We start from the raw sequence: 22,439 nt of genomic DNA on the forward strand, positions 1-22,439 counted from the left end.
AATCTAGGAAAATTGGAAATCGTCAAAAACAAATGAAACACATAAAGATTGATATCCTAGGCATTAGTGAGCTCAAATGGACTAGTATTGGTCATTCTGAATCGCATAATCATATGATCTACTATGCTGGGAATGACAACTTGAAGAGGAATGGCCTTGCATTCATCATCAAAAGGAACATTTCTAGATCTATCCTGAAGCACGCCGCTGTCAGTGAGAAGATAATATCCATACGCCTACATGGAAGATGAGTTAATATGATTCATATTCAAAAAGTTGGCAGTTGGGATTCACCAGGCGCTCCTTGGAAACTCTACAGGGCAGTTCTACTGTGTCTTATAGGGTCGCTATGAGGTGTAATGGGCTGGACAGCAATGGTTTTTTTTTTTTTTTTTCTTTCTTTTGGTATGTGTATGTTATCCTACTATCGCCTAGCACAAATCAAACCTATGTTGAATGAATAAATAAAAGAGAAAGCGAGAGAAGGAAAAAAGGGAGGGAAGAAGGGAGGGAGGGATGGAGAGATTGAGGGAGGCAGGGGAGGAAAGGAAGGAAAAGAGGAAGGGAGTGAGGAAGGGAGGGAGGGAGCGAGAAAGGAACCCAGGTGCCCTGACCCTCTAGCCCGATAGAGGTCCAAGTGGCAGCGGTCCCCCCTTCCAACCCCACGTTCCCAGTTCCAGCTGGGCCTGGGAGTTGCCCCCTCTGCCTGCATCCTGGGTCTTGTCTCAGGAGATGGAACTGGGTGCCGGTCCTAGTATCCGGGAGGGGTGGAGGCGGCGCTAGGGGACCCGCCCCCTCGCCTCCAGCCTTGGGCGCGGGGCGGTGACTCGGTCGGGGTAGCCCGGCAGCCTCCGCGCCCCGGTAGGGCGTGCGCCCCTCCACGGGCAGCACGAGCGCCGAGTCCTCGGCCCCCGAAGTTGCCCAAGACGCCGGGTGACTCCTTCCTCGGGAGCCTCCCCCCCTGGGGCGCGTCATTCTCCCCACCTCTGGATCCCGACCCCGGCAGCTTCTTGCGCGCGGGCCACGGCGGGGACAAGTTGAGACCACCTGCTGCGGAGCCGGGAGCCCAGGGCGCTGTCAGCCCGCGCGTCGGCCCGTGAGCCCAGGGCCCCATGGAGCTGCAGGCCAGCAACGCCAGCTGCGAGAACGGTGCGTGCCGGCCGGGGTGGGGACCGTGGCCGAGGTGGGAACCCGAGCTGGACCACGCGCGCGCCTTGCTTCGCGCCTGCACCTCCCTGCCGCTCCTTTCTTGCCAAACCCCATTCTTGCCAGGGGGTCCAAAACTGAGGAGATGGAAGGTTAGCACGAGTTGTCGCCCTCCAGTCCACAGGCCGGTCCTGAGGAGGAGCAGGGCTCTGGCTGAGACTTCACCCTGCCCATCTTTGGGAGCTGAGGTAGTTGAGAGGGGGAACGGGAAGTATGAGGGCGAAGGGGAGGAGGAGGAAGGCCTATTGCCTGGATCAAGCCAACTAGGAGTGGGGAGGTTTTTTTTTATTATTATTATTTTACTTATAGTTTTTTATAGTTGCTTCAGATTTTAGAACTAGCCCAGGTCTGGCTGTCTCCCTGGGTCAATGCTGGGCCCACCAAAGACAGAAAGGGGAAGAGTGCAGAGATTCACTGCCCCCAAACCCACACACACCTTTTAGGAAAAGAGAGGGAAAGAAACAACCTTAGGAAAAGATAAGGAAAGACCTTTGGCTTCGCGTTGAGTTTTTACGGTAATCCAGGTAGTGGACTGGGTTCTTTACCTGTATTACCTCACTTAATCCTTAAAACAACTCTAGAAGGTACTAGGCATTATTACTTTGTTGTTGGAGTTGACTCCATGGCAGCCAGGTTTTATACCCATTTTAGAGATACAAAAACTGAGGCTCTTGTTTGGTCCAGGTCACACATGGGGAAATGGAATGTAAAACCAGGGCTCTTGGATTCTAAAACCTGTGCTCCTACTACCATGCTCATGTTTTTTTTTTGATGTTTCTTCATCTCCCTACGGTGACTTGGAATTGCAGTGTATGTGAGATCCCTGTTTCTCTAACTTCTTCCCATCACTGGTGATGCTTTCAAAGCTGGTCTGTCTGTCAGGTGTTGACTGGGTTTAGTTTCCTGAAAGGCCATTTTCAGCCTCACCCCTTCCCTTGGGGCAGAACATGTTCTCCAGAAGAAGCACATTTACGCTGGGAGAGAAGGCGGTTATCATCTGGTCCAACACCCATTTTACAGATGAGCGCCGCCTTCAGAATGAAGTTTCCTTTTTTCACCAACCCTCCCTCTGTTTCTTTTGACTCCCTGGAGGGTGTTGAGCTCCTTGGGTGCTGAGGCCTCACAGTGGTAGCCTAGTGCACAGGGGGCCCTTTGGCCCTGCATGCTGGAGACGCACCTTCGGGAGGGCAGGGCAGGAGAGGGTGTGGGAACCAGCTTAGGCTTATTCTCAGGAGTCGCCTTTCTTGGCCCACATCTTCCCAGGTGCTGGCTCATTTCCCGAGCTCAGGGAACTCCCCAGGTCCAGTTCTTGGGCGAGGAGGCCCAAACTGGAGGAACAGGAGTGAGCAGCACAGAATGGGTGTGATTAGGAACAGAGACAGCTTCTTGTTGTCTTATCTTCCCTCGATGTAACACGGATATTGGGAAGGGAGATTCTCCTCCTGCAGAAGGCACATGGATATATATCTTCTAGAGGGTTCCAGACCCAGCTCTGCCACCAGCTGTTTGTGTGACTCAAGCACGTTTCTTCCCCTTCTCAGGGTCTCATTTTCCCCAGATGAAAATAACAGGGCTTGTGAACTTCTGTGCCGTGGAGAATAGTCAGCATTGCCCTTACCCTGTTCCACTAAGATGCCACAATGCCCTTCAGGTGTACCAAAGCCAAATCTCCCCAACCTTGGACTTTGGGGCCCTTCTTCTGTGGCCTGGAGTTCTAGCTTAGTCCAGGTGTACGTCCTTGGCACAGGAACCTGGTCCTTTGTGACACATAGCTTGAAAAAGACCTTTCATCACCAGAGGTCACAAAGCCTAATTCCTACAGAGGCTGAGCATACAACAAAAATAACTGAAAAGAGCCAGGTCAGAACCCTGGGGAATTGCAAAAAACATGTCCTAAGTGGCCACCGCTGCTTACCTGCAGCCAAGTGTTGCTTTACGGGAGGGCATGCCCAGTAAAATAAGCAGATCTTCTCATTTTTAACAGTAGCCCCAAACCTGAAGATGTAAAACTTCCGTATTTCTAAACGTTGGTAACCAATTCATATTTTTAAAAAACCCTCGGGGGACCAGATTAAGTGCCATCCCCCCTTGCTGCCTGCTTTATGGGGGAGGGGGTGTGTGGTTAAACTCATGGGCTTTGGTATCAGCTGGGCTTGGGGTCAAATTCTGTCTTCACCATTTACAACCAACGAAGCCTTAGGCAGGATACCAAACTCAGGGCCTCAGTTTCTTCAACTAAAAACTGGACACAGTAATTACACCGACTTCGTAAAGTGTGAGGAATCTGCATGGGAAGTTATGGATGAGAGGACCATGTGGGGAGTATCCCTGGAGGATGATTGGCTTTTCTTTGTACTATTTCATTGAGTTTCTGTAGCTTCGTACTTCTGGTTGTGGATCTGCCCCTCGTGCCCAGGTTTGTCCTTGCTGTCTGGAGACTAAACCCTCGGTGTTTGTGCCAGAGGACTCCCTGCGTGGTGTAAATGGTTGATGCGATCAGCTGTTAACCCGAAACGTTGGAATCCACCCATAGGCACCTTGGAAGAAAGGCCTGATGATCTGCTCCTGAAAAATCACCATTGAAAACCCTGTGGATCACGGGGGTCATCATGAGTCAGAGTTAACTCAATGGCAACTGGTTGACTGGTGGTTTGTGCTGGTGGGCAAGCAAGAGTGGGTTGGCTCTGGGACAAGAGGGTTGATTCAGCCTCTCAGGGATTCTAGGACTTGAAGAGCAAACTAAAGACAGATTCTGCATGAGGTGGCAGGGACACCGATCCCTCCAAGACCAGAAGGAGACCCCAGCCCTGACCATAAGCACTAGGGGTCTTAGAAGCAAGGCCTGGAGAATGGTGAGTTCTGACAAATGGGAGGCTCACCACTTAGCCTTCTTCAGGCCTAGAAGGGGCTGTGAACTATCTAACCTCACTCCCCCATGTTACCTGTCATGAGTCTTCCACTGTGGCTGTACTGTTGTTGTTCATAACACGGAGGAATCTGGAAGGCATTGTGCTGAGTGAAATTAGTCAGTCGCAAAAGGACAAATATTGTATGAGACCACTATTATAAGAACTCAAGCAATAGTTTAAACACAAAAGAAAGTATTCTTTGATGGTTATGAGGGTGGGGAGGGAAGGAGGGAGAGGGGTATTCATTAATTAAATAGTACACAAGAACTATTTTAGGTAAGGGAAGGACGACACACAAAATAGGAGAGGTCAGCACAACTGGCCTAAACCAAAAGCAAAGCAGTTTCCTGAATACAACCGAATGCTTCAAAGGCCAGAGTAAAAGGGGTGGGGGTCTGGGGACCATGGTATCAGGGGACATCTAGGTCAATTGGCATAATGGTTGTTAGCTGCCAACAAGTTAGACCCTGCCTCCTGCCAACCCCACGCACAATGGAACGAAACACCGCCCATTCCTGAGCCATTCCCATGATTGGATGTGGATTGGACTGTTGTGATCCATAGAGTTTTCACTGTCTGATTTTCAGAAGTAGATCGCCAGGCCTTCCTTCCTGGTCTGTCTTAGTCCAGAAGCTCTGCTAAAACTTGTTCAGCATCGTAGCAACACACAAGCCACCACTGACAGACAGGGCGTGGCTGCACATGAGATGCACTGGCTGGGAATTGAAACCAGGTCTCCCATTTGGGAGGTAAGAGTTCTACACTGAATTGTTGTTGGGTGTCGCAGAGTCAGTTCCGACTCATGGTGACCCTCTGTGCAACCGCTGAGTTAGGGATAAGTGAACAAAGAAGCCTCTGGGCAGGGAAGAATCCCTGGGAGTGATGGGAGCTGTTGGAGGCTAGGGAGGAATTCTTGTGGAATGGTGGGAGGTTGGGTTCCAAGCTGCCAGAGAACTTGGGGAACCTGACTAATATGCAGGGCATCAGTGCTGCTCAGTGGTTACACACTGGGCTCTGGATTCAGACAGCCAGAGTTCAGGCTCTGCCACTTAGTGACTGTGTGTCCTTAGGCAAAGTACCAGACTGCTTAATGCCTCCGCTTCCACATGGGGATTAAAGATGGTATTTAGCACAAACACCAGAAGAGAAACTAGATAACTGGGAGCTCCTAAAAATCAAACACCTATGCTCATCCAAAGACTTCACCAAAAGAGTAAAAAGATTACCTACAGATTGGAAAAAAGTTTTTGGCCATGACAATTCTGATCACTGTCTGATCGCTAAAATCTACGTGATACTGCAAAAACTCAACAACAAAAGGACAAATAACCCAATTAAAAAATGGGCAAAGGATATGAACAGGCACTTCACCAAAGAAGACATTCAGGGAGCTAACAGATACATGAGGAAATGCTCATGATCATTAGCCATTAGAGAAATGCAAATCAAAACTACAATGAGATTTCATCTCACTCCAACAAGGCTGGCACTAATCCAAAAAACACAAAATAACAAATGTTAGAGAGGTTGTGGAGAGACTGGAACACTTATACACTGCTGGTGGGAATGTAAAAACCACTTTGGAAATAAATTTGGTGCTTCCTTAAAAAGCTAGAAATATAACTACCATACGATCCAGCAATCCCACTCCTTGGAATATATCCTAGAGAAATAAGAGCCTTCTCACAAACAGATAAATGCATACCCATGTTCATTGCATCACTGTTTACAATAGCAAAAAGATGGAAGCAGCCAAGGTGCCCATCAACAGATGAATAGATAAATAAATTATGGTATATTCACACTATGGAATACTATGCAATGATAAAGAAGACGATGAATCTGTGAAACATTTCATAACATGGAGAAATCTGGAAGGCATTATGCTGAGTGAAATTAGTCAGTTGCAAAAGGACAAATATTGTATGAGACCACTATTATAAGAACTCAAGCAATAGTTTAAACACAGAAGAAAGTATTCTTTGATGGTTATGAGGGTGGGGAGGGAGGGAGGGAGAGGGGTATTCATTAATCAAATAGTACACAAGAACTATTTTAGGTAAGGGAAGGACAACACGCAGTACAGGAGAGGTCAGCACAACTGGCCTAAACCAAAAGCAAAGAAGTTTCCTGAATACAACCGAATGCTTCAAAGGCCAGAGTAAAAGGGGCGGGGGTCTGGGGACAATGGTTTCAGGAGACATCTAGGTCAACTGGCATAACAAAAGGTATTAAGAAAACATTCTGCATCCCACTTTGGCGAGTGATGTCTGGGGTTTTAAATGCTAGCAAGCTCCCATCTAAGATGCATCAATGGTTCTCAACCCACCGGGAGCAAAGGAGAATGAAGAACACCAAAGACACAAGGTAATTATGAGCCCAAGAGACAGAAAGGACCACATAAATCAGAGACTACATCAGCCTGAGACCAGAAGAACTAGATGGTGCCTGGCTACAACCGATGACTGCCCTGACAGGGAACACAACAGAGAATCGCTGATGGAGCAGGAGAGCAGTGGGATGCAGACCTCAAATTCTCATAAAAAGACCAGACTTAATGGTCTGACTGAGACTAGAAAGACCTCAGAGGTCGTGGTTCCCAGACCTTCTGTTAGCCCAAGACTGGGACCATTCCCAAAGCCAGCTCTTCAGACGGGGTTTCGGCTGGACTATAAGACAGAAAATGATACTGGTAAAGAGTGAGCTTCTTGGCTCAATTAGACATGTGAGACTATGTGGGCAGCTTCTGTCAGGAGCCAAGATGAGAAGATGGGCAGGGGGACAGGAGCTGACTGAATGGACATGGAAATACAGGGTGGAGAGGAGGAATGTTCTGTCTTATTGGGGGAGAGGATCTAGGAGTACATAGCAAGGTGTATATAAATTTTTGTATGGGAGACTAACTTGGTTAGTAAACTTTCACTTAAAGCACAATAAAAAAAGGGAAAGAAAAAACACTAATAAAACAATTATATATATATATATATATATATAAAAAGATGGTATTTACCTGAAAGGGGGTTGTAAGAATTTGGTGACTTTATGCATATAGGGCCTCTGGCGTGTAGTAAGCACTCCGAGAATGTTAACTACTATTTATGTTGGGGCCTATTGTGTGGGTGAGATCCTGCAGTAGTTGAAGCATGGGGTCTGAAGCAGTGGCCACTCCAATATTTTTAAAGCATAGAAAGGACCCCAGTGTAACATTCTCCCCATGGCTTTCCCATCCAGGTTCCCTGATCAGCGCATATTGCTCGTCCCAAGAAGTCCTGTGCCAGATCGTGGGTGACCTCAGCCCTGAGGTGCCCAGCAATGTCACCTTTCACAGCTGGCAGGAGAGGGTCAGGCAGAACTATGGCTTCTACATCGGCCTGGGCCTGGCCTTCCTGTCCAGCTTCCTCATTGGCAGTAGCGTCATCTTGAAGAAGAAAGGCCTCCTGCGACTGGTGGCCACAGGGGCCACCCGGGCTGGTAAGCTCCTGGGAGTGGGCAGGGATGGACACAGGGCAGCTGAGCTCACAGCAAGCTTTTTTTCACAGGGGCTCGGGTAGCAGTTTGAGAGCCAGGCCTTAGATGGGTCCAAAAGGCTCATTGTCAACCCTGTAGGGAAGCCCAGCCATCAACAGGAGACCTTCCTTTATGAGAAATTGTTCACCATTTCCAATATTTCATGATTTGCTAATTGGGCTGCATACAGATAAGGGAGGGTTACAGGACCAAGAATCAGAAACTAGTCTAGTCCTGGTTTTACTTCTTCCCATCTGTGTCACCATTGGCAGGTCATAGCTTCTCTGCAGAATGGGAATACAAATACCTCTGCCCATGCCAGGGTCAGACACTAATGTGCACTCACTATTAAACTGAGCTCCCCTGTGGGCTACAAAAGAATTATTGAGTCTCTGTCTACAAGGGACTTGCTTGTTTGGAAAGTAAAATATGTATCCATGAAACAATTCTTGAGCAAAGGAATCATGTGCAAGATATTCACTCACTGAATCAACATTGATTGTGCACCTGCTGTGTGCCAGGTGCCATGTGAGACGTTGGGGTTCAGTGTCCTCATGGAACGTTGAGTTGAGTGAGAGAAACGGCGAAGTACATAGGCAGTTGTCCTACAGTGGGTTAAGCAATATGATGGGGGAAATAAGGACATGCTGGAGGGGCATGTAAAGCCCAGACTTGGGCGACTGGGAGGGTTTTCTGTAAGAGATGTTCTCTAAGCTGAGACCTAAATGGTGAGGTGATAGCAAGGCGAAGAGGGAAGGAGGAAGACACAGTATTCCAGGCAGAAGGAACGGCATGTGCCAAGGCTCAGAGGTGAGAACATGAGTGATACAAGACACTGAAAGTTGTCCAGGATAGCTGGAGCATAGAGAGGTGAAAGATGAAGTAGGGGCTATATCATGAAGGGTCTTATAAACTGTGCCTTAGAAGTTGAGTGTAATTGCAAAGTGATTTAAACGTTTTAGGCAGGGGAGTGACAAAGTCCAAGTTAGAATTTGAAAAGTTGCTGGATAGAGAATGGATTGAAGGATGAGGCTGGAGACTGGAAGACCAATTAGGAGAGAGAGACAACAGAACCTGGACTTGGGAAATGGCAATGGGAGAAGAGGTGGATTTGAGAGATAGCGTGAAGGTAGAACCTACTGTGTTTGGAGCTGACAGGCTCTACGGGGAGGCTAAAAACGAGGAGTCTGGGATGACTCAGGTTTCTGACTTGAGCAACTGTGTAAATGATGGTGTTATTTTCTGAGACAAATGCAGGAGGAGCAGGTTTATGGGAAGATGATGTATTCAAGTTTGGACATGTACCTTTGATGTGTTTGTGGGATGTTGGGCTTTGGAATCAGACTATTGGAGTTACAATTTTGGCTGTTCAGTTCCTGGTGATGTGATCCTGGCAAGAAAAGTATTCTTTCTGTGCCTCAGTTTCCTTGTCTATAAAATGGGGATGAGAATAGTACCAGGCTCAAGGATTGTTGGGAAGACATGTAACATGTTTAGAAAGATGCTTGGCACAAAGTAAGCAGTAGTATTTGTATTACCATTATCTGGGTGAAGGGCTTGCCATGCAGTTGGATACCCAGGTCTAAAGCTCAGGTGTGCTCTAAGATGGTGAGACGTGAGGTGCGGGAATGAAGCTGGGCAACAATGGTTATTGTTGCTCTTTCCCCTTCACTTCTGGATGAGAGTTCAAAAGTCCAGAGACTCCTGAGGTGCCAAGAAAATGCCCGCTCGTGCTCAAGAGGGAACCCAGGGAGTCACCCCCTAGCAGGGGACTTAATAGAACTATTATTCATAATCCAGAAAGGCAACTTCCTAGAATCACCCTCTTCTCTCTGATCTGCTATTTCAGTGTCTTCTGAGATTTCAACTCTTGGAGTAAATGCCCTCAGGATTCATAACTTTTATAGGCAGTCTCAAAAAATGACATAGAGTTTCCTGGTTTTCAGGAACTGTCTAAAACACATCCATCATTGTCATTATAGCTAATATTTATTATTGGCTATGTTTTTTTTTTTTTTATGGTTGGTTTTGGTATGTGCCGAAACACAGTCCCTGGCTTCCTGGCACTTCCATTTTAGTGAGAGAAATGCCAATAAATAAACAGATGAACTCAAATTATAATTGGAGGTTTGATCTACCCAAAGGCACCTCGAAGGAAAAGCCTGGTGATCTGCTTCTAAAAAGTCAACCATTGAAAACACAATGGAGCACAGCTCTACTCTGATACACATGGGATCACCCTGAGTCAGAACTGACTCGAGAGCAACTGTTTTTTGTTTTTGTTTTTTAAAGTTCAGTGAAGGAGACAGAGATTTTCAAGGGAAAATAATAGAGATAATGGGGTCAGAGAGGGGATCTTAAGGGAACCAGCATTCAGACAGAGAGACCTGTACAGTGATTATAGGTTTCAGGCAAATACTGTTAAGAAGAATATTCCACACCCAGGGAAAAGCATGTACAAAGGCAGGTACCAAAGGAAACCTGAGTGACTAGATTGAAGTAAGGAAAAGAGTGGCACGGGGTGAGTTTGGAGAGACAGCGGGGACGAGACTGTGAAAGCCTGTGTTAAGGAGTCTGGTTTTTATCCTCAAAGCCATTGGAAACCATCAGCCAGCTGTAAACTGAGGAGTGGCATAATCTGATTCACATTCTTAAAAAGACCACTAGCTGCAGTGAGAGGAAAGATTATACAATGACAAGAGAGGAACCAAAGGACCTACTTAGAAGCAATTCTTCAACCCAGGCCAGCAGTGATGGTGCCTGGGAGAGAGGTGGTAGCAATGGAGTGGACACATGTGAGGTGTGTTTTGGAAACAGAATCAACAGGATGGACTGGATGTGGAGTGTCGGGGAGAAGAAGGGATCAATGGTAATTCCCTCGTTTCTGGCTTAAGAAACTAGGTACATGGAAGTGCTGTTTACTGAGTGCTGTTTTATTCAGGGGAAATCCTGTGGTGTAGTGGTTAAGAGCTATGGCTGCTAACCAAAAGGTTGGCAGTTTGAATCCACCAGGTGCTCCTTGGAAACTCTATGGGGCAGTTCTACTCTGTCCTACAGGGTCACTATGAGTAGGAATCGACTTGATGGTTTGGGGTTTTTTGTTTGTTTGGTTTTTGTTTTTGGCTACTTTATTCCAGGGTTCGGTGAGGAGTATTTAAAATCGAGTTCCATTTAGGACTCTATGCAGCCCAGTTAGCACATCTGTAAGAGGTGTTCTCTAAGCTGAGACCTAAATGGTGAGGCAATAACAAGGCAAAGAGGGAAGGAGGAAGACACAGTATTCCAGGCAGAAGGAACAGAATGTGCAAAGGCTCAGAGGTGAGAACATGAGTGATACAAGAAACTGAAAGTTGTCCAGGATAGCTGGAGCATGTTGTTGTCGTTGTCAGGTGCCGTCGAGTCGGTTCTGACTCATAGCGACCCTATGCACAACAGAAGGAAACACTGCCCGGTCCTGTGCCATCCTTACAATCGTTATTATGCTTGAGCTCATTGTTGCAGCCACTGTGTCAATCCACCTCATTGAGAGTCTTCCTCTTTTCTGCTGACCCTGTACTCTGCCCAGCATGATATCCTTCTCCAGGAACTGATCCCTCCTGACAACATGTCCAGAGTATGTAAGACACAGCCTCGCCATCCTTGCTTCTAAGGAGCATTCTGGTTGTACTTCTTCCAAGACAGATTTGTTCATTCTTTTGGCAGTCCACGGTATTTTCAATATTCTTCGCCAACACCACAATTCAAAGGCATCAATTCTTCTTTGGCCTTCCTTATTCATTGTCCAGCTTTCACATGCATATGATGTGATCGAAAATACCATGGCTTGGATCAGGCGCACCTTAGTCTTCAGGGTGACATCTTTGCTCTTCAACACTTTGAAGAGGTCCTTTGCAGCAGATTTGCCCAATGCAACGCGTCTTTTGATTTCTTGACTGCTGCTTCCATGGCTGTTGATTGTGGATCCAAGTAAAATGAAATCCTTGACAACCTCAATCTTTTCTCCGTTTATCATGATGTTGCTCATTGGTCCAGTTTTGAAGATTTTTGTTTTCTTTTTGTTGAGGTGTAATCCATACTGAAGGCTGTGGTCTTTGATCTTCATTAGGAAGTGCTTCATGTCCTCTTGACTTTCAGAAAGCAAGGTTGTGTCATCTGCATAACGCAGGTTGTTAATGAGTCTTCCTCCAATCTTGATGCCCCGTTCTTCTTCATATAGTCCAGCTTCTTGAATTATTTGTTCAGCATACAGATTAAATACATATGGTGAAAGAACACAACCCTGACTTTAAACCAATCAGTATCCCCTTGTTCTGTCTGAACGACTGCCTCTTGATCTATGTAAAGGTTCCTCATGAGCACAATTAAGTGTTCTGGAATTCCCATTCTTCGCAGTGTTATCCATAGTTTGTTATGATCCACACAGTCGAATGCCTTTGCATAGTCAATAAAACACAGGTAAACACCCTTCTGGTATTCTCTGCTTTCAGCCAGGATCCATCCAACATCAGCAATGATATCCCTGGTTCCACGTCCTCTTCTGAAACCGGCCTGAATTTCTGGCAGTTCCCTGTCAATATACTGCTGCAGCCATTTTTGAATGATCTTCAGCAGAATTTTGCTTATGTGTGATATTAATGATATTGTTGTCTAATTTCCACATTCGGTTGGATCACCTTTCTTGGGAATAGGCATAAATATGGATCTCTTCCAGTCAGTTGGCCAGGAAGCTGTCTTCCATATTTCTTGGCATAGACGAGTGAGCACCTCCAGTGCTGCATCTGTTTGTTGAAACATCTCAATTGATATTCCATCAATTCCTGGAGACTTGTTTTTTGCCAATGCCTTCAGAGCAGCTTGGACTTCTTCCTTCAGTACCATCGGTTCCTGATCATATGCCACCTCTTGAAATGGTTGAATTTCGACTAATTCTTTTGGGTATAATGACTCTGTGTATTCCTTCCATCTTCTTTTGATGCCTCCTGCATCATTTAATATTTTCCCCATGGAATCCTTCACTATTGCAACTTGAGGCTTGAATTTTTTCTTCAGTTCTTTCAGCTTGAGAAATGCCGAGCGTGTTCTTGCCTTTTGGTTTTCCATCTCCAGCTCTTTGCACATGTCATTACAACACTTCATTTTGTCTTCTTGAGAGGCCCTTTGAAATTTTCTGTTCAGTTCTTTTGCTTCATGAATTCTTCCTTTTGCTTTAGCTGCTCAACACTCAAGACCAAGTTTCAGAGTCTCCTCTGACATCCACCTTGGTCTTTTCTTTCTTTTCTGTCTTTTCAATGACCTCTTGCTTTCTTCATGGAATATGTCCTTGATGTCATTCCACAACTCGTCTGGTCTGCGGTCACTAGTGTTCAATGCATCAAATCTGTTCTTGAGTATGGTCTCTAAATTCAGGTGGGATATACTCAAGGTCATATTTTGGCTCTCGTGGACTTGGTCTGATTTTCTTCAGTTTCAGCTTGAACTTGCATATGAGCAATTGATGGTCTGTTCCACAGTTGGCCCCTGGCCTTGTTCCAACTGGTAATATTGAGCTTTTCCATCATCTCTTTCCACAGATGTAGTCAATTTGATTTCTGTGTGTTCCATCTGGTGAGGTCCATGTGCATAGTCGCTGTTTATGTCAGTGAAAGAAGATATTTGCAATGAAGAACTTGTTGGTCTTGCAAAATTCTGCCATTCGATTTCTGGCATTGTTTCTATCACCAAGGCCATATTTTCCAACTACTGATCCTTCTTCTTTGTTTCCAACTTTTGCATTCCAATCGCCAGTAATTATCAATGCATCTTGATTGCGTGTTCTATCAATTTCAGACTGCAGCAGCTGATAAAAATCTTCTATTTCTTCATCTTTGGCCCTAGTGGTTGGTGCGTAAATTTGAATAATAGTCATATTAGCTGGTCTTCCTTGTAGGTGTATGGATATTATCCTATCACTGACAGTGTTGTACTTCAGGATAGATCTTGAAATGTTCTTTTTGACAATGAATGCAACCCCATTCCTCTCTGAGTTGTCATTCCCAGAATAGTAGACTATATGATTGTCTGATTCAAAATGGCCAATACCAGTCCATTTCAGCTCACTAATGCCTAGGATATCGATGTTTATGTGTTCCATCTCATTTTTGACAATTTCCAGTTTTCCTAGATTCATACTTTGTACATTCCAGGTTCCGATTATTAATGGATGTTTGCAGCTGTTTCTTCGCATTTTGAGTCATGCCACATCAGTGTTGCTGTGATGCTGGAAGCTATGCCACCAGTATTCAGATACCAGCAGAGTCACCCATGGAGGACAGGTTTCAGCTGAGCTTCCAGACTAAGACAGACTAGGAGGAAGGACCCGGCAGTCTACTTCTGAAAAGCATTAGCCAGTGAAAACCTTATGAATAGCAGCAGAACATTGTCTGATATACTGCTGGAAGATGAGCCCCCAGGGTTGTAAGGCACTCAAAAGATGACTGGGGAAGAGCTGCCTCCTCAAATTGGAGTCTACCTTCATGATGTGGATGGAGTAAAGCTTTCGGCACCTTCATTTGCTGATGTGGCACTACTCAAAATGAGCTGGAGCATAGAGAGGTGAAAGATGAAGTAGGGGCCATATCATGAAGGGTCTTATAAACTGTGCCTTAGAAGCTGAGTGTAATTGCAAGTGATTGAAATGTTTTAGGCAGGGGAGTGCCAAAGTCCAAGTTAGAATTTGAAAAGTTGCTGGATAGAGAATGGATTGAGGGATGAGACTGGAGACTGGAAGACCAATTAGGAGAGAGAGACAACAGAACCTGGACTTGGGAAATGGCAATGGGAATGGAGAGAAGAGGTGGATTTGAGAGATAGCGTGAAGGTAGAACCTACTGTGTTTGGAGATGTCAAGTGGGCAGTTGGATATACACACCTGGGCTGAGAAGAATGGTCCAGGCTACAAATACGAAATGAAGAACAAGTATATAGATGGTATTGAAAACCTTGCAAATGGATGAACTCACTCAAGAGAGGGCCCAGAACCAAGCCCAAGGCACATTGAGAGGTTGGGGAGTGAAGGGTGAAGGCAGAGTTAGGAAAGAGTCTCGAGAAAATATGGCCAAATTCTAACTTCATGTCCATTCCTTTCTACAGTGGATGGAGGTTATGGCTACCTGAAGGATGGAATGTGGTGGGCTGGATTTCTTACCAGTAAGTGAGTTCTCTGCTGCTAATGGGAGTGACCTATTGATAGCAAGGGTGGAGGTGAAAGGGAGGATAGATGGGGCATTTCTGCCTCTACTGTGCAAAAGATGAATCTGAGACCCAGATTCTAGGAAAACACCTTGACAGCCTTTGTGGGTAGAACATCTTACCCTCATCTCAGATCCCTTTCTCAGCCCAAAATCAGTCTTTTGTCAAGGAAACATCTATCCCGGAAACATTTATACACAGCTGCTGATAAAGGCATATTTTTTTCTCAACTTCCCTTGAACACAGGGAGATAATATCACTGCCTTTTTGGAGCCTCTTGGATTTCTGAATAACATGGTCAAGATTGGAACTCTTAAGCCAACTTCCCTGCTCACAGGCAACTTGCTGGCCCATTTAGATGATAGCTGGTCTGCCTCCCAAGATTTGCCCAAATTTGCACGCTCATGCGTTTTACCCACTTTCTACTCAGCCTCTCTGGCTTTCAAATCCTAATTTTTTAGACGAAAAAGTGGCCAGGTTTCCCTTTACAATTCCCTAAGTCAGGTTTTGATCCAAGTTTTAACCAGAGCTATTGCATCCTTGACAAAGGGGAGACTCAGGTTTTCTCTACCGGCAGAGAGATGAAAAAGGCACTTGCAGAGGTTTGCAAACTAGAGACTCAAATGGGAGAACTTAGGCCTCTTGGGAATGTCAGACCTTTGCTAACCACCTGCCTATTGTTTGAGACTGTCTATTAGTTACCCTGGGAAAGAGGAGTCTGTGAACCAGTTGGTACCTGGAGAATCAATAAATGTAACTTTTTTATTTGGTAATTAGCACTTTCTAGAACTGACCTTGAAAATTCAGACCAAAACATTGGCAGTCCATGAGACACACTTAAACGTACCTGGAATGGCAGCCAAGAGGCCTGAAAACAAGAAGGCTTCTATCCACAAACTTGTCATGTGACCTTGGACTCTGGGCCTTAGTTGTCCCATCTTTAAAGTGAAAGAATTTGATCAGAATAGTCTAGGCCTGACCTTCTGGTCACGCCCTCTAGGGAGCGAGCATCAGGATCGGAATCAGGATTTTAAGGATTGTTGGCCTGGTGGCGTAGTGGTTAAGAGTCTGGCTGCTAACCAAAAGGTCAGCAGTTCGAGTCCACTAGGTGCTCCATGGAAACTATGGGGCAGTTCTATTCTGTCCTGTAGGGTTGCTATGAGTCAAAATCGACTCGACGACAATGAGTTTAGTTTTTTGTTTATGTGTTTGTCTTCGTCTGGAGTTCTACAAATGAGTAAACACAGAATGAAGGAGACTCTGCCCAGATTCATCTGCTCTGGAGGCGGTGCATCAGAGCCACACTAATATCTTTTCTCCCTTAATTTCCTAGTGGCTGCTGGAGAAGTTGCCAACTTCGGGGCCTATGCGTTTGCCCCTGCAACAGTTGTCACACCTCTGGGAGCACTGAGCATCCTTATAAGGTTAGCATCCTCTCTCTAGCTGACTCTGGCTCCTTCTTGTACTTAGTTTGTTGAGGCCTGGAACTACCAAATGGGGCCAGAATGCCTCACTTGACAATCAGGGACGTGGCTGTAAGTGACAGGGTGTTTTTCAATGCTTTGGACCCTTGGGTTGTTTGCTGCCAATTACCCCAGAATCCCCTTAAACAAACAAACAAAAAAAAAAACAACAAAAAACCCATTGCTGTTGAGTTGATTCCAACTCGTAGCAGTGCTATAGGACAGAGTAAAATTGTCCCATCGTGTTTCCAAGGAGTGCCTGGTGGATTCGAACTGCCATCCTTTTGATTAGCAGCCATAGCTCTTAACCACTACACCACCAGGGTTTCCAGAATCCCCTTAACTTACTGGAAAATAGAGGGACAGGATAGGCCAAGTCCTAAACCCATTTGAAAGGTCTTCCACTGCCACCAGGCTGAGTGTCTCATGTCGGTATTTTGGTACTACAATCAGAGAAGCATACAAGTCAAAAACATGAGCCCTAGGTTAACACTGTCTGAGTTCTAGTCCTAGCTCTACCACCTAGAAGTTATATTACCATGGTCAAGTCATTTAACCACGCTAAGCCTCACTTTCCCCATCTTCAAAATCAGAATGCTAATGTACACCTACCGGGGAGCATTGTTTCAAGGACTAAATGAGATAATGCACAGAAAACGCAGAGTACAGCATGGGCTTCAAAGAATTACCACGGCTAACATATACTGAAGACTTGTTGTTGTTATTAGGTAGCTTTGAGTCGGTACTGACTCATAGCGGCCCTATGTACAAGAGAATGAAACACAGCTCAGTCCTGTGCCATCCTCACAATCATTGCTATGTTTGAGCCACTGTGTCAGTCCATCTCATTGAGGGTCTTCCTCTCTTTCACTGACCCTCAACTTTACCAAGCGTGATGTCCTCCTCCAGGGACTGGTCCCTCCTGATCACATGTCCAAAGTACCTGAGACAAAGTCTCACCATCCTTACTTCTAAGGAACATTCTGACTGTACTTTTCCCAAGACAGATTTGTTGTTCTTCTGGCAGTCCATGATATATTCAGTATTCTTCACCAAAACCGTGATTCAAAGGCATCAATTCTTCTTTGGTCTTCCTTCAGCTTTCGTATGCGTGTGAGGCGATTAAAACTACCATGGCTTGGGCCAGGCGCACCTTAGTCCTCAAAGTGAAATCTTTGCTTTTCAACACATTAAAGAGGTATTTTGCAGCAGATTTTCCCAGTACAATGTGTTGTTTGATTTCTTGACTGCTGCTTCCATGGGCATTGATTGTGGGTCTAAGTAAAATGAAATCCATGACAACGTCAATCTTTTCTCCATTTATCCTGATGTTGCTCACTGGTCCAGTTGTGAGGGTTTTTTTTTTTTATGTTGAGTGAAGGCTGTAGTGAGGGCTTACTATGTGCTAAATGTGTTCCGTGTGTTTTAATTTAATTCGTTTAATCCTCACAGCAGTCCTAGGAATTAGAATGTAGGCAGGACCTGAGGGTGAGAAAGTAACTTGGCCAAGGTGGTCCAGGTTCAAGGTGTCCAAGCCAGGATTCCTACCCACGTAGTCTGATGTGAGAGTTTGTGTGCTTAGCCACTGTCAGGGATTGAATTATGTCTCCCTAAAAATGTGTGTATCAATTTGGCTGGGCCATGATTCTGAGTATTGTGTGGTTTTATGTTGAAGAGGATTAAGGTGGGATTGTAACACCCTTACTGATGTCGCATCCTTAATCCAATGTAAAGGGAGTTTCCCTGGGGTGTGGCCTGCACCACCTTTTACCTTACAAGAGACAAAGGGAAAGGGAAGCAAGCAGAGAGTGGGGGACCTTATACCACCAAGTAAGCGGTGCCAGGAGCAGAGCGCGTCTTTTGGACCCGGGGTCCCTGTGTAGGACAGTCCGGGGGAAGATTGATGAGAAGGCTGACAGAGAGAGAGAAAGGCTTCCCCTGGAGCAGACACCCTGAATTTGGACTTTCAGCCTACTTTACTGTGAGGAAATAAATTTCTCTTTGTTAAAGCCATCCGCTTGTGGTATCTGTTATAGCAGCACTAGATAACTGAGACAGCCACTATGCCATGTTGCCTCTCAAGCATTCAAAAAACATGTGATAGCCTTAAAAGTAAATGATACCAAATGTATGTGCTTCCCACTGTCCTCCTGAGCTACAGACTCAGAGTAGCTCCTCTTTGGGGGTCCCCAAAGCCCCATTTGAAGCAAGACTCTGATTCTTAGCCTAACCTTAACCAGTTGCCGTCCAGTCATTTCTGACTAAGAGCAACCCTGTGTGTGTCAGAGTAGAACTGTACTACATGTTATAGAGAGTTTTCAATGGCTGATTTTTTGAAAGGAATTTGCCAGGCCTTTCTTCCAAGGCAACTCTGGATTACCTCGAACTTCCAACTTTTTGGTTAGCAGCCAAGTATGTTAACAATTTGTACCACCCAAGGATTCCATCCTAACCTTACCAAACCAAACCAAATAAAACACCTTGCCATCGAGTTGATTCTGACTCATAGTGTCCCTATAGGATGTAGTAGAACTGCCCCATAGGATTTCCAAGGACCAGCTGGTGGATTCAAACTGCCGACCTTTCGGTTAGCAGCCAAGCTCCTAACCACTGTACCACCAGGGCCCCAGGCTAACCCTAGAACCCAGGTAAACCCTAACCAACCACATCCTCTGTTTTGTTTTACCGTCTTAATGACCAATTTGCAACATTAATCAAAAAACAAATAGAACCATGACTCATAGTTGTACAGTTGGCATGGTTGATCTCAAGTAGCTATGATAACGCTATTGTGTATCTGATTAACAAATACCCACCCCCAGAAGTTGGAAAGGCATGGAATTCTCTGGGGCATGACCCCTTCCTATGCTAATACCGTCAGACTCTCTTGAACAAGGCATTGTGGGTGAAATGTTTTTGGTAGCTTTAAGAGGCAGACAGACAGCGGAACTTAGATATCAATCCCATCTCTCCTGATACTTTTAACCCGGATTTTTTTTTTTTAACTTAATCGGGTCCCTGGTCAGCCTGCAGATCTCTACCCTGTAACAATGCTACCTTTGTAAAGAAACAGAAGGATGCACCAGTGATCATACCTGGTTTGCCCATTTCCCTACCCTCACCCCTCACCTCTCCTGGCTCATCTGGAGGTAGTGAGGGGAATGAAAATCATGCTGGTGAGGGGTAGCAAGGAGCTGCAGGCATTTTTCCCAGAAAAGAGAAGACTCAGGAAGCCACAAGAATTTTCTTCACTAAGGTGTAGAGTGACAACCATAGGCTTTATAAGTAGACAGTGCTTGAATTCAAATCCTGGCTCTGCTACTTACCAGTTGTATGACCTTTCCTCATTATTTTACCTTTTCTGAAATCACATTTTTCTTTTGTAAAACAAGTTTAGTATTTTTTACTTCACTAGAGAGTTGTGAGATGTTAGTGAGATAATAAATGAAAGTTTCTAGCACCCGTTGAAAACCCGTTGCTGTCAAGTCGATTCCAACTCATAGCGACCCTATAGGACAGAGTAGAGCTGCCTCATACCGTTTTCAAGGCTGTAATCTTTTATGGAAGCGACTGCCACATTTTTCTCTCACAGAGCAGCTGGTGGGTTCAAACTGCCAACCTTTTCGTTAGTAGCTGAGCACTTAACCACTGTGCTACCAGGGTTCCTTCAGTTCCCAGCACAGTACCTTTTTTATAATATGTCTGAAGACATAGTGCCTATAATTATTGTCATTGTGGTGGTGTGGGTGATCATATTGACATGCACAAATGGAAGAAGGAATTGATTTGTCCAGCATGACCCAAAGAACAGAAATGGGACAGTGAATAGAAATTATCAGGAGGTATATATTGGTCTGGAGTCCCTGGGTGGTGCAAATGGTTAACATGCTTGACTGCTAACCAAAACGTTGAATGTTTGAGCCCACCCAGAGGTGCTTCAAAAGCAAGGCTTGGTGATCTGCTTCCAAAAAATCAGCTGTTGAAAACCCTATGGAATACATTCTACTCTTGACAGACATGGAGTCACCATGAGTTGGAATCAACTCAATGGCAACTGGTTTTTGGTATATAATTGGTCAATAATTACAGTGAATCTACAATGGATTTATTTGGTTTGTGAGGGGGTGAGTTCCCTGCCTCCAGAGGTGTATAAGCCAAGGCTGAAAGCCATGTGTCAGCAATGTTAAGAGAGAATGTGGTCATTGGGTAGACAAGTGGAGAAGTTGGACAAGAGCGCTTTGAAGGAGACTCCCAATACTTCGTTTTAGGATACTTCCAGACTGTAATATGGAGGAAATCCACATTCATTTCTGTTCTTCGAGCACACATTGTAACCCTCCCATAAATGAGTTTCTATTTCAAACATGTTTTGGGGGTGTAGAAAAGCTCCACATGAGAGAGCAATAAGCCCTGATCCGTTGTTCTCTGTTAGTGCTTGCCCAGCCTCCATTTTACTTCATGACCCTGCTACAGGCATGTTGTTTAATCACTTTATCCCATTTCCACATGCAGTGCCATTCTCTCCTCGTATTTCCTGGGAGAGACTCTGAATCTGCTGGGAAAGTTGGGCTGTGTGATCTGTGTGGCTGGCAGCACCGTGATGGTGATACATGCCCCTGAGGAAGAGAAGGTCACCACAGTCATTGAGATGGCTTCCAAGATGAAAGACACAGGTGGGTTCCCAGCACCCGTGAGCAGGAAAACACACACCCGTGTGTGTGTGCGTGTGTGTCTGTGTGTGTGTGTACCACATGGATGGTCTGACTGGGTTCTAACCATCTCAGGGGCTGCCAGCTGGGGGAGACAGCAAGCTAAAGAAAGTGGACTGGTACTTCTTAGGAAGACTAGCTTAAAGGCTTCCTAACCTGATATATATGGATAAAAAAAAAAAAGAAGCCATTTCTTAAGTGTTTATTATTTGCCAGGTACCATTTTAAATGCTTTATGTCCATCATCTCATCTAATACCACAAAACAGCCCTCTGAGAAAGGCCCTATTAATAATTCTATTTTACAGATGAGGAAATTTGCCCAATTTATTTAAAAGTTGTAAAGTTAGAACTGGAACCCAAGCACTTAACATTATGTCCTGTTGCCATGTGTGTGGGGCTCTAGTGTGAATCACGTTATCTAAAGCTCAGATTCTCTCTCTCCCTCCCCTCCTGAAGGGTTCATCGTGTTTGCCGTGCTTATGATGGTGTTCTGCCTCATCCTTATCTTTGTCATTGCCCCACGTTATGGGCAGAGGAATATCCTGGTTTATATCATCATCTGCTCTGTGATCGGGGCCTTCTCTGTGTCTGCCGTCAAGGGACTGGGCATCACCATTAAGAACTTCTTCCAGGGGTTGCCGGTTGTGCGGCATCCCCTCCCCTACATCTTGTCCCTCATCCTGGCGCTCTCGCTCAGCACTCAGGTCAACTTCCTCAACAGGGCGCTGGACATTTTCAACACCTCCTTGGTGTTCCCCATCTACTACGTGTTCTTCACCACAGTGGTGATTACCACCTCCATCATCCTCTTCAAGGAGTGGCACAGCATGTCTGCCGTGGACATTGTGGGTACCCTCTCTGGCTTTGTCACCATCATCCTGGCTGTGTTCATGCTTCATGCTTTCAAGGATCTGGATGTCAGTTTGGCTAGCTTGCCCCACATGCACAAAAACTCAACCCCAACCCCAACCCCAGCTCCCAGCCCAGAGCCCACTGTCATTAGACTGGAAGATAAGAACGTTCTTGTGAACAACATGGAACTCTCCAGCACACCATCTCCAGAAGAGAAGCCCAAAGTATTTACAATCCATTCTTAAAACTCGGAATACACGAGGGAGAGGTTGAGCCCTGTGGTACAGCCCAACCTCTCAATTTCAGAACCACCTGGTTATTTTCAGCACAACCGCATTGCCTGTTTCCAATGGGCTATCTTCCTTTGAGAATTTTATTTATACCTCATCATTGTGTCCAGGAGAAAAATCCCTACCCGATGAGCGGTGGCGGTAGAACTTTCTGGAAGCACAGCCTCAGTGACCAAATATCCCTAGTTTACATTGGTGCCAGCAGGTCCCCTGGACCTTCCTTCCCACTTGTCCCCGGTGCCATCTCTGGCTGCATATGTTGTTGGGAAGAAGG

The 22,439-nt window shown here is 45.6% G+C and overlaps 1 protein-coding gene across 2 annotated transcripts; it reads left to right on the top strand.

The window, feature by feature from the left end:
• The first annotated feature begins 1,011 nt into the window (after positions 1 to 1,011).
• Positions 1,012 to 22,189, top strand: NIPAL4 (NIPA like domain containing 4). 2 transcript variants are annotated; one of them, XM_049858737.1, is made up of 6 exons: positions 1,012 to 1,149; positions 7,347 to 7,586; positions 14,751 to 14,807; positions 16,183 to 16,273; positions 20,825 to 20,985; positions 21,480 to 22,189. In XM_049858737.1, the coding sequence occupies exons 1-6, from the start codon at positions 1,113 to 1,115 to the stop codon at positions 22,118 to 22,120; spliced, it is 1,227 nt and encodes a 408-aa protein (XP_049714694.1). In that variant the 5' UTR covers positions 1,012 to 1,112; the 3' UTR covers positions 22,121 to 22,189. The 2 variants fall into 2 exon arrangements, with proteins under 2 accessions (XP_049714694.1, XP_049714704.1); XM_049858747.1 differs by lacking the exon at positions 14,751 to 14,807.
• Positions 22,190 to 22,439: the final 250 nt, after the last annotated feature.

Source organism: Elephas maximus, chromosome 2 (genome assembly GCF_024166365.1).
Source record: "Elephas maximus indicus isolate mEleMax1 chromosome 2, mEleMax1 primary haplotype, whole genome shotgun sequence".
Lineage (NCBI taxonomy): Eukaryota > Metazoa > Chordata > Mammalia > Proboscidea > Elephantidae > Elephas > Elephas maximus.

Coding starts and splice junctions, on each gene's coding strand:
- NIPAL4 (XM_049858737.1), top strand. CDS start 1,113: ATGGAGCTGCAGGCCAGCAACGCCAGCTGCGAGAACG. Junction 1,150..7,346: donor CAACGCCAGCTGCGAGAACG/GTGCGTGCCGGC, acceptor TTTCCCATCCAG/GTTCCCTGATCAGCGCATAT. Junction 14,808..16,182: donor GTGGGCTGGATTTCTTACCA/GTAAGTGAGTTC, acceptor TTAATTTCCTAG/TGGCTGCTGGAGAAGTTGCC.